This window comes from Enoplosus armatus, chromosome 3, assembly GCF_043641665.1.
Source record: "Enoplosus armatus isolate fEnoArm2 chromosome 3, fEnoArm2.hap1, whole genome shotgun sequence".
Taxonomy (NCBI): Eukaryota; Metazoa; Chordata; class Actinopteri; order Centrarchiformes; family Enoplosidae; genus Enoplosus; species Enoplosus armatus.
The window spans coordinates 25,706,241-25,718,731 of record NC_092182.1 but is presented as its reverse complement, the minus strand read 5'-3'; the positions used below and the strand labels follow the sequence as shown (position 1 = coordinate 25,718,731).

Sequence of the window (12,491 nt, the reverse complement as noted above, 5' to 3'; positions counted from 1 at the left end):
GTAAATCCGCGATAATACCAGATAAATCTCTGTTTCAGCGGCAGATTTTCAGTGTGTTTTGTGAATCTAATGCTGCACTGTGGCATTTCTTATATAGTTTAGTTAAAAAATTGTGCTGAAGTTTCCTCCACTGAGTCCATTATTTTCTGTATCAGCACACGTCAGACCTCCTACCGTGGCCCCCACTACTGGCAAATGTCCATTTTTAAAGGTTGAATGTATTATTTAGTTTAGTTAAAAAATAAAACATGGGTTTGTGTCCTTGTTGAATGTAGTCAGTTTAATCACCAGAACCTTACTGAGGTATCCTGCCAGCCAATCAGAATGAGGCAGCATACGAATGGATCTATTGATCCATCCAATATTCTATTAAATATTCTGCAATAAGGAATATAAATTATATAAAAGCCCAATGTAGCAAATACAGTTATGAATTATGTATACCATTTTATTAAAAATAAATAACTAAATAAATAAATAAGTAAGTAAGTACACCCCCAGCCTTCCCACCTCTATTTCAGGATTGATTAAAAGTTCTTGTTCTGCTCTGCACCGATGACTCCATCTCTGTACAAGTGACAAGTGTGTGTGTGTGTGTGTGTGTGTATGTATATTGTGTGCATCCATGCCTACGTCATTCTAGTTTAAATTCATGTGCAATTCATGTTTTCACTGCACAAGAGTGTATACCACTGAGAACGCTGCTGTGTACAGTAATGACATTTGCAATGGAGAGCAGTGACCCTCCTGACTGGAGGTCTGTTGTGCGAAGCATGTTTCTTCAAATTGGCAGATAATGCTGCAGCGGTAAAAGAAGATTGGATCTGGAGATGTGGGGATCATATGCAAAGCAGAAAGCGGCAGCAGTACACGTCGTCCATGTCCGATCTGCTTCTGCTTCCTGTCATTACTGTGACCTTTGTTGATGCGTGCCTCTTGGAATCACTGTCAATTGATATGAACTAAAAACACTTCAGAACCTGCACCAGATCACATCGTATGATGGCAACCACCAAATCTGAATGTTAAGGCCGATGTGAAAGGGTTATCTCAGCTATCATAGCATTACACAATCGTGGTGCAGAGTTTGAGAGGTGTAAGCGTTTACCAGGCTGGGAAGATCTAACAAAGAGACGCTCTTGCTGCATTATGGGAAGTGTAGGATCCAGTGTTTTAAAGGCTTGAACAATAATAGTAAGCAAATATCAGCATATGTTGGCCTGTGTTTCACGTTTGATCCATTTTTTTGTCTTTAATCACACGCTTGTGACTCCTTCAGCTTTTTAAGGAATTGTACTAATAAATTGCTGTATTACCAGTTTAAAGGATATTTTTTCAACAAGAATTTAGTTAGAATCAAGAGCTCTTCTAATGCATTTCTCAAGATGTTAAGGCTAAAAAAGTCAGGGACTGTTCAGTTCACATTTAATACTGTTGAGACACGCAAGTGCGCTACACAACCCTCTACACAGGGTCTACACAATGCTTCCCCACATTAAGGTTTTCATGCCCCAGTAAGACATCTTCAGAAATCCTTTAAGTTAAAACTGCAAAACTGCACGCCGCCAGCATCGGTCAGAACATGCTACAAGGCTTTTGCCGTGAATTGACCGATCTTATCTTTCCCATCACGCAGCAGTGGAACGGTAAGGACACAGCGTTGATGGTGACCAGGGTGGTGAACCACCGGCGTTTCTCTGCGACCGTCAGCGTCGGTGACACGTCCCAGCGCAGCACCAGCCGCTACCGCTGCGTCATCCGATCAGACGGCGGGTCCGGGGTGTCCAACTACGCCGACCTCATCGTTAAAGGTACGTTCTGCTGGTTTATGTGGTTTCACATAAAGCACAAGTGGAGGGCCAAATGCCAGTCACATAAAAGAGTATTGGCGATGAATTGAAATGGGTGAAGGAAGAGCAGCGCTTGACAAATCTGATCAGTGTGGATGCTGTAAAATGGGACAACTTCTTTAATGTAGAGAAAGTGAGAAACAAGCTTGTGTTGTGTGTGTGTGTGTGTGTGTGTGTGTGTGTGTGTGTGTGTGTGTGTGGCTGTTGCTCATTAGTGCTGTGAGAACACTGAGGACAGAATACTGAACAGACTAAAGAGTAGTGACTAGAACTCACAATGAGCCCTCTTTCACTCCACTTGTCTCTGTCAGTTTTTCAGTTCATTTCCCTCCAGTGTCTCATGTCCCCTCCCGTACTCTCAAGGTTTGAAATAGATAACAACACTTTGTTTGTTTGTTTGTTTGTTTGTTTACAGTGGAGTACAGCCCATGAACCCTTTTGGCCGGGTCTGTTAACAAAAGAAATGAGAAGTATATATCCATCCAGTGTTTTCCTCTCAGCCCTTCTCACCTCTTGCTTCCTCTGTCCCTCTTGTATTTATCTGTGCTGCTCAACAAATCCCCTCGTTGAGGACATTCAAATCCTCTAATGCGATCCACTCAGCTCTGCGCTCACACTCAATACAGGGCAGGAATATGAGGGAATCTCTGCGATTCAATCCCGTGGTTCATGTCAACAACAGGAAATATAGTGCTGTCCTACTGAGGAGGACTGTGACGTACTGAGGAGGTTAGATAATGTTGTTGTAAGGCCTTTGATGGGATTTTAGCATCGCAGCTATTTGTTGTCGTCAGACATAATTACATTATTTTACCGTCTCCTTCTGTTGCACTTTTGTGTATTTATCCATCTCTGTCTCCACCTTCAGCTGATGGACTTCAGCCTACTTGGTGTGAGAATAAAGAAAAGTGATTCAACGTTAAATTGTTTGATGCTAAATTGTTAGCGTGGAGATTATAATCACTAAACACGCATAGGGCTATTACAGATCACTGAGCCTATTGGTCAAGATAGCGTTTGCTAAAAGGTTAGCATGAGCTCCTATCTCTCAAAACAGTGTACGCTAAAGGATTAGAACTGATGCGCTATTGTATATTAGCATTGTTATTGCTCAACATATTCTATACGTAAGTGTTAGCACTGACCCACTATCACTTAACATATTGTATGCTAAAGTGTTAGCACCGTGCCTGCTATCGCTCAACATAATTTGTGCTAATTTGTTAGCAGTGAGCCTCCTATCTATCGTTATTGTGCTATCGTTTAGCACTGAGACGGCTATGTTAAAGCGTTAGCATTGTGTTAGTGCAGAACTTCCTATCCCTCAAAACAGTGAACGTTGAAGTATTATCACCGAGCCTTCTTTCACTCAAAGCGCCGACCTGCTATCACTTGACATATTGTGATAGCTAAATTGTTAGCATGGCGCTCTACTGTCCTAAAATTCTGCATGCTAAAGAGTTAGCACCGGGCCTCCTACGTGTATCCTTGCACAGCCGCTGATGTTTTTTTTCCCCGCGTCTCTTATCCTTCAACACAAGAACTAACCAGCAGAGAAAATACTTCTCACAGACTTTGTGTTCTCGTTTTAAGTGTCCTTGACCAAGACACCGAAGCCGTGTGTGCTCAGTCACTGATTAGAACTGATGCGCTATTGTATATTAGCATTGTTATTGCTCAACATATTCTATACATAAGTGTTAGCACTGACCCACTATCACTTAACATATTGTATGCTAAAGTGTTAGCACCGTGCCTGCTATCGCTCAACATAATTTGTGCTAATTTGTTAGCAGTGAGCCTCCTATCTATCGTTATTGTGCTATCGTTTAGCACTGAGACGGCTATGTTAAAGCGTTAGCATTGTGTTAGCGCAGAACTTCCTATCCCTAACCGAGCCTTCTTTCACTCAAAGCGCCGACCTGCTATCACTTGACACATTGTGATAGCTAAATTGTTAGCATGGCGCTCTACTGTCCTAAAATTCTGCATGCTAAAGAGTTAGCACCGGGCCTCCTACGTGTATCCTTGCACAGCCGCTGATGTTTTTTTTCCCCGCGTCTCTTATCCTTCAACACAAGAGCTAACCAGCAGAGAAAATACTTCTCTCAGACTTTGTGTTCTCGTTTTAAGTGTCCTTGACCAAGACACCGAAGCCGTGTGTGCTCAGTCGCTGTAAACCGGAGTTTATGCCTGGTCGGTTGGTTCTCTGGAGTCGCCTTTTGACAGCACTCTGTGTTGCACCGTGACCCAAATTTATACCCCGAGGTAGAAACACAGAAGAATGTCTTGTGGAGTTAAAGTGTAACATGCCACTGACACTTTTGTTATTCCTATTTATCATCTGCTGTGTTTCTTCTAACAATAAAAATGCTTTCAGTTTAAATTGGATTTCTGATAGACCTACGCATTTGAACAAGCACACCTCTCTATGTTAAGCTGTTCTATGTGAATTATGTTTATTCTTATTTCTATCAAACATAAAAAATATCTTCCTGTGGCGCGAAGGGGGAATTGAACTGTTTGTTTTTTAATGGAATTTAAATTGCATCACTGAAATACATTTAAATGTAGAGGCGCACTTGCCTAAATTATGTTCTCAATGCATATTTGGTATGAATTATGCTGTTAACCTTATTTTGTGTGAAGGATGTTTAATCTGGAGGGAGGCTGGATTGTGTGTGTGTTTGTGTGAGTGTGTGCTGTTTTGATTAGATGATAGTCCAGGGACTGAAACTGTCATTACCATCTGTTAGCAGAACACACAGACTCCTGACGTCCAAATGTGTGTGTGTTGCTTACCCCGCTGAATGAGTCTCTTGGCATCTGTGTGTTTCTGTGTTTGTCCTATGTATGTGCACGTGTGTGTTTGTGCACGTGTGTGTGTGTGTGTGTGTGTGTGTGTGTGTGGCTCAGGTGCTGTCAGCCATGCATTGTGCCAGGGGAATAGCCCATGCCAACACAGTGAACAAGAGAGAAATGCAATATTACACAAGCACATCCATGAGCACACCTCCCTGAAGCCCTTTGTGTGCACAGTGTTTGTTGCTAAAATTGTGTACTTGTGTTGTCGTTCTTGATTTGTACATTTGTGTATTTTTGAATTTTTTTTCATTCTATTCATTCATGTGTGGTGGGATCATCTGTGTGCAGCTTAATTTGTCTCTTGGTGTGTGTATCTGCATAGCCTTTTCATTTGTGTGTTCATGTGTGAGGTGTCCAAATTAATTTGTGAGTGTATGTGTGTGTATGTGTGTGTTCTCCGGAGCTGCTAAGTGAAATCAGGGTTAATTAGTGTGTTGTTCAGCCAGGTGTGACCAGGGGAATCAGGAGAGAGACACTTGTTACAGTGCCCTCTCTTTGTGTGTGTGTGTGTGCTCATGCATGCATGTTAATCTGTGACACGACACTGCTGCTGGCTGGCCGAACAGATCGTTTTCCTTGCTGACTAACTGAAAAAAGACAGCTGAAATCAAACCTTCGGAATCAAACTAGCAAACGTTCTTTTTGAAAGCGGAGTTGGACAAATGGCTTCGGTCCTGCTCATTTAACATCATCAAGCCCTCAACTGAATAATACTCACTCGAAAGTAAAAGGACTAGTCAAGTCAAGGCAGGTCAGTTTTATTTATGTAGCACATTATCACAAATCACAATTTGCCTCAAGGGGGTGTACAATCTGTAAAGCCAGTAGCCTTAGTGGAGCATCTAGCAAATTATTCTGCTGGCATACGTCTCGGGCGTCGCTGCAGCGGCGCCTCATCTAGAGATTCGGAGCGTTGCCTATTTTTTCCCCCATCTGTTGATTGTCATATTGATATCATACAAGCAACATTACGCCTTTCACTGCAGTTTCAATGTCATAAAAAAACAGTTCTTTTTAACTCAACACTTAACCTTTTTCTGTCCAAGCTAGATAAAGATTACATTTACAACATTTTATTATTGATGGTCGATTGAATAATATCGATAATGCTATAGTCCCAGTTCAAAGGCAAACAGCAGAGCAACGCTGTCTGTGTGGACACGTGCAGCAGGTCTGTATTACCTCTATATTACCAGAGGGGGCACCAAAGGCAGAAACTTAGTGGCTTTAAGTAAAACTATATATGTATTGAAAGTAAAGTGTACTAATGTATCTGAAACAAGTGTGCTAATTGTAATAATAACACATTTCATTTGTAATGCTCTTTTCATTAAAGAACAACAGACCAGCTTTGACTAAACAATAAACAACACAGCAAATTAAAAATATCATAGCTCAACTAGAAGCACGAAAAAAAACGAATGAAAAGAACAACATCTTTTAGATTCCGTAGTCTTTTATAATAAACCTTGATGAAAAAGAAAGAATATCTCAATAAAAAACTGTATGAAATAGGGGATTTTACTCATAGACAACTAACAATTGTTATGAAAATGGAAAGATTACCACAAATAGCTCAATGCACGGACTACCACATGTTTGTTCGTTGTTTTTAAAGATTTCTTTGTATACTGCAGAAAACCGAAGGCGGTGAAAGATCAGAAAGGTCGGAGGAAGAAAGCGATGAAAGCAAAAAAAAGGCAGAAAGGAAAATCTATTGAATACAATGCTCAACTTCACACCTCTCCTCTCATCTCTTCATCACCGAGCATCCCCTCCGTCTCATCTCCTCACTTCCTCAATCTCCCCTTATTCACGCCTCCGCCTCGCTTCACACCTCTCTTAAAGTTGATACCGTGCATGTTAAAGAAAACACGCAGCGACAGCGATTTGCTGTGAACGCAACCTCCGCCCTCCTTTCCCTTTAAAAGGACATGTCCTTGCGTAAACGGTACCGACAGATATCCTCGCTGTCACGAGAAAAACATCACCTCGACTGGAATTAATGGAAATACTTGGAAGTATAAACGGAGATAAAAGACAACGTATAAAAATGAAGCAAAGCAGAAGAGGGGTGTAAAGGTTACTCTTAAAAGAAGATGCATTCGTAATAAGACAAATGCTCACGTGCATGCTCGTACACACACCAGTGTCCAGTTTGATCACACAACAAAACGATTTCCTTGAATAACATGTCAGTGAAAATCTGCATTCAAGCTTACGCGCACAGTTTGCTAAGCAGATACCCACAGATTCAGAGAAGTTTGCACACACACACACACACACACACACACACACACACACACACACACACACACACACAGATGTTTTTCTCTGCTCCTGTGCGTTTCTCATTTGTATGGCTCTTGTCGGACAGATGCAGTCAAAGCCCCGGGGCAACAAGGTCTCAACCATACCCCCGGCTGTGCTTGTGTGAGTGTGCGTATGTGTGTCAGGGAGGGTGCGAGCTTGCATGCTGACATGTTTGTGTCTCGGGGAGTGTGAGTGAAGGCTGCATTTGGGCTGCGTATCTGCATTCAGTGTGTGCGTGTGGTTGTCTTGTGTTGCGTATGGGCATTTGGGAATCAGCAAATGTGTGTGTGTTCTGTTTGTCAGAGATCAGACTCGGTGGGGCGTAGCAGAGATCCAGGAGAGCCACTGTCAGCCGGCGCCCTGTGGACACCATGAAGAGTGTGTGTGCGTTGTGTGCGTGAGTTCCCCAGGAATGCTGCTACATCTTTCTAAGTCTCCCTGGGTGGTCATAAAACCTGTTTGTAGTCCAAGAATTAGACCCAGCAGTGCCACCGCAGTGTGCAAGTGTCTGTGAGTGTGTGTGTGTGTTTGTCCACAGAGCTTTCTGTTGCCCAAAGCTCATTCCCGCCATCTTCTATGTGTCTGTTCCCTGATAAGGAAATCAATAGGAAAGTGGACAGCTCAGCCCTACGTGTCAGATCTGTGGAAGCCCGCTGACGCTCTGAACTCCCACTGGGTGTGAACATAACACAACCTCCAATTTATAAAAAAAAATAACTGCCTGAAAAGTATGTTTGACTTCCAAGTGAGGAGTTTTATTCCAAGATGAGACGTCAAACATTTGAAGAGGCACACATAAGAGATGTCAAACATTCACAGTTACCTTTACCGAGCAGTTGGCAATTGTAGCATAATATTTAAATAAGTGATGCCACCTTCTTAAAGGCTCAAGTTATCTTAAAGTTCAGTGATTTCTTCACTAAAAACTGGTTTTCAAGTAATATCCAAGTCATTTGAGGTGGATTATGCCCCTCGGTGTGAAACATCTAAAGGAAACGTTGAGTACGAGCAACTGTAAATAGTTTCTGAGTGAGAAACCTGTTTCTGTTAAAAAAAGGTAAACATTGAGTTAACAACAAACAGCATTAACAGGAAATTAAAAAGGAAAAATATGAGAAAAACAGGAAGGCTGTTTAATGAAATATGATAAAATATACTTTTATATATAAACCAGGGAGGGATTTGGAATAAAGCCTGCATTTCAGGTTCTCAAAGGCCTCTGTTTATGAGTACACGGTCTTCTTCTTTCTGGGGAAAACTCATTCTCAGGCACACAGGATGTAATGTGTCTGATACTTCTGGACAAGAAACAGCATAATTGAATAGTTAGCTTGAGATGTGATCGCCGCTGTGGCTGAACAGACAAAGAAAACATTGCCACCTACAAAAACTATTGTAATTTGATCTGACGTTCCTTCAAAATGAAAGCATGGCTCCGTTAGTACATACTGTATTACACTTTGCAGCAATGGAGACAGACACAAAATTATGAAGTATACACAAGATGAGACAAGGAAAATATTCGCTCCCAGAGGAGAAAGAAAACTTGAAAGAACCAACCTGAATTTTATGTGAAAAGTTGTGCAAGTTTGTTTATCTGCCTACATCAGGGAGTGTGTGTGTGTGTGTGTGTGTGTGAAGGGAAGCATACAACCATACAGTGTACACTCCACCTGACTCTTTAACCACTTCCTTAGGGCTTGCCTTAGGGGGTATGTGTGTGTGTGTGTGTGTGTTGTGTTGTGTTGTGTTGTGTACGCTGGGCAGTTTGTCATGTCATTGGTATTCCATGTCCATTGCTCTTTCATGTGCATCGGCCTGTATGTGTGTGTGTGTGTGTGTGTGTGTGTCAGAGAAAGTGAACACTTCACACAGAATTTCTGAAGAGAAATATAAGTAATGCATGAACAGGTATAGTCAGTAGAGGAGGAAGAGGACTGGAGGTGAGAAAAGGAAAGAAAAAGGTGGAGAAGAAGTAGACAGAGGGCCAGTGAGAACTGAGGGGAGCAGAGAGGGGAGGATGCAGCGAGGAGGTGAAAAGTTGAAACCAGGATGACAGTAAGGAAGTAAAGAGAGGTGAAGAGAAAGTGTATAACAGGAGAAGTGAACAGAAAGGATGGGAGAAAACAGTGGGAGAAGATAGACGTGAAGAGGAGGAAAAGAAGAAGTAAAAATGCGGCAAGAAAGGAAGAAGGGTGATTATTTTAGTGACGTAGAAACACCTCTGCGACGACACCAGGAGAAAACCAGAGAAGAAGACAAGCCAAAGCTGACAGGTTCAATCCCATCATCGGTTTCTGTCACCATCTCGTGAACTCCAACCTGCTTCACCGGCTGTACGTCCATGTGGTTCAGAGTGAGGAGGAGAGACGTGTCCACTACCGGCGTCCTGCTGTTTCGCTCCTGTGAAGCCGACAGATTTGAGACTAATTCTCATTTCGTTGGAGACACTAAGAAGATAAATGTCTCTTTTAGGCTCTTTCTTGCTGTCGTTCCTCCATTGCCCTCAACTTCTCCCACCTTCTCTGCCTGTTTTTGCATTTCAGAGTTGAGGCTCTATCTGGGACTTTTCTCCTCAGCAGCTTACAGTAAGCGAGCAGGTAGAAGTTTACTGTCTTGTTCGTGGACACTTTGACGGAGCTGATGTGGTTATGTGACACGATCTCACAAATTTGGGGAAATAGGCTTAAAATCAAAGGCTGTGTTTGCACTCGTAGTTATTATGAAAAGATGAGATGGCCTGGCTTTGTAACCCTCGTCTCCTTAATACGGTCCTTGTTGACAGCATTAATAACTTAAAAAACTTTGCAGATAGCCACAATCTGACGTGAAAGTGAGACGACATGAGTCCCACGTGAGGTGCTTTTCATGTTTAGAAAGAAATGCGGTTAATACAAGACTAATACTGCAGCAAAGGTGAGCGCTAGAAACCGAGTAAAAGAGAAGACACATCCTGTGTCACACCGTTACTTTATAATGAATTAAATATATTAGTTAATGCTTTTGAATTCACGCTACATCACAAGAGTCTGTGGTTGGTCTGTAGTTTCATTCACACCACAAACAAACCACACCTGATTTCACTTTGAATGCAACTAAAGTCTCCGTTTATACCAGGGTTCCTCTGAGCTGAACCAACCAAGCCAATTGTGTTTAGGCCTATTTTACGGCAGGCATTTTGATTTGTCAAAGGAGCGTAGATGTGACGCCTGTGAGGCAGCAGGAGTAACACCAGGCCGCTGCAACTACAGCAGCTAAACTGAGTGGAGCCATTATTAATGTTATTTGCTTCCACTTGTGCTCTTTGTACTATGACATGTCAGTGTCTGCCTTGGAAACAACCTTTTACACGTTGTGTGAACAAGGTCAACAAAGAGCCCCTTTAACATAAATTATATTTAATTACCGCTTCAAAAAATAATAAATGGTAATGAGTCCCTCCCATTACCCTCGTCTAATATTTACCGTTTAAGAACTGAAAGGTTCAAGAGTTCAAATAACTAAATGAAGTATTAGTTTGACAACAGTGACTGTGAGCACCTGCACAGCCTCGAGGTGTGTGTGTGTGTGTGTGTGTGTGGATGAATATATGTTAAAGGGTTTTGTGTTTGACTGTGTGTGTGTTTTCACATGTCTGTTTGTTATGTTTTTGTGTGTGTTTTTATACGTGTGTTTGTCTGCCACACTGAGTTTGCTGTGAGGAGTCAGGAATCAGATCTCATTTCCCATGATTCTTGGCTCTCCCATGAGTGTAAAATATACTCTGCTTTCTCCCAACCCCCCCTCTTCTTTCTTTCTTTCTTTCTTTCTTTCTTTCTTTCTTTCTTTCTTTCTTTCTTTCTTTCTTTCCTCCATATCTCCCGTCTATCCTCTGTGATAGATGGAGGCTGTGTCGTTGTGCTTTGAGTCTTTTGATTAAAGTATTCTTTGTGACCAGGCAGTGGAGACGAATGTTCCCACTGTGTGTGTGTGTGTGTGTGTGTGTGTGTGTGCGTACAAGCGCTGAATTCATTATACCAAGTAACAGGCCTGAGGGAGTATGAAGTGTGTTACTCACAGGTGTGTACACACACACACACACACACACACACACACTCAGCATACTGAAAGCACTCAATCCCCAGGACTTGGAGAAATGTGTTTATATAAAAGTCAGTAGCAGTTCTGAGCTGGTAAATAACAATGAGAGACTGCACAGAAAAAAAGAAAGAAAGACTGAAGTAAAGAAAGAGTAATACGTCTTATTTTGTCAGATTTGGTCGTGTGGAGGTCGGAGCTGACGCCACACGTGGGAGGAGGGCTCTGACTCTGAATCAGCTGCTGATGCGGCGCACCTGGTGAGAGACAGCGACCGAGAGAGTTTGAATTTGTGCCTCACCAAAACGATCCTGAAAGGGTTACATGTTCTTCCATTGGACTTTGTAAAAAGTTGGAAGGACGGTGCGGGGGCTCGTCAGCAGGTGGCTTGTGTAGTGAGTCGACGGGTGAGTCGGACCTCTCCCCCTCGGGTGGAGTTCACTCACGAGGGTGGGTAGGTGGAAGGTATGCACTCACAGAAGTCTCTCACAAAAGTTTCACGTGCCAAACAATGTTTGGGATCTTTGTGCTGTCTGTTACACGAATGCAATTCATGAAAGACCAAAAATGATCAAATTCTCCAAAAGCACAGTAATTTGATTGCTCAAAGCACCAAAACAATAACGTTTAAAACACCAAACGTCATTATGAACTCTTGCATTTTCCAATAATATTGTCTGGTTTATGTCGATATGACCAGACATATTAATTCAGCTCCGCAGTCTGACAGCTCTGTAGTCATTTTTAGAAGATATGGAAAATGATTTTGTATCTTTGCAGTGTTTTTCCATAAAAGTACAGGTTATAAGTGACACAAACTCTTACAAAATGGCACTATAATTTACATAATTATGGTCCCTTTTCAAAAACATAGTCGGTGCCGTGGGTTGACAACACTGGGTGCTCTGTATTCTACAGGTATTGAATGATGAACCTTTGGGAACTGATCTTTAATTTTAGTTTTAATTTATGCAAAACAGATGTACAGCCATTTGCAATAAAACATATCCAATATGAAGCATGTGCCGGTAATCATTAACACTTGATGAGCTGGATTGATCATATCGGGCTGGATCGTGTGTGTGTGTGTGTGTGTGTGTGCGAAGTACAGAAAGAATAAGAGAGGAAAGAGAGTGGAATTCACAAATCTGTAGAGGAGAAAAAGAAATGTATTATCTTTTCCTTCTGCTCGTAATATTAAAAACGATTCAAAGAGAAAGACGGAGGGAGAGGAAGAAGCCTCCCTCCTTCTCTCTGTTATCATCCTGACCATCATTACTCAGCTCAATTTGAATTTTCAATTCAATTCAAAAGGCTTTATTGGCAAAACAATGTTGCCAAAGCATCAAAATACAATTTTATCCAACATTAAGATTGTGTGGAAAA

General features: G+C 41.9%; 1 protein-coding gene across 1 annotated transcript in view; it reads left to right on the top strand.

Moving 5' to 3' along the window:
- ptprt (protein tyrosine phosphatase receptor type T) overlaps nt 1-12,491 on the top strand; it is a 266,949-nt gene that overhangs the window by 72,847 nt on the left and 181,611 nt on the right. The window contains exon 7 of the mRNA XM_070902667.1: nt 1,637-1,811. Within this exon, the coding sequence (XP_070758768.1) occupies nt 1,637-1,811 (175 nt within the window). The remainder of the gene's footprint in view (nt 1-1,636; nt 1,812-12,491) is intronic.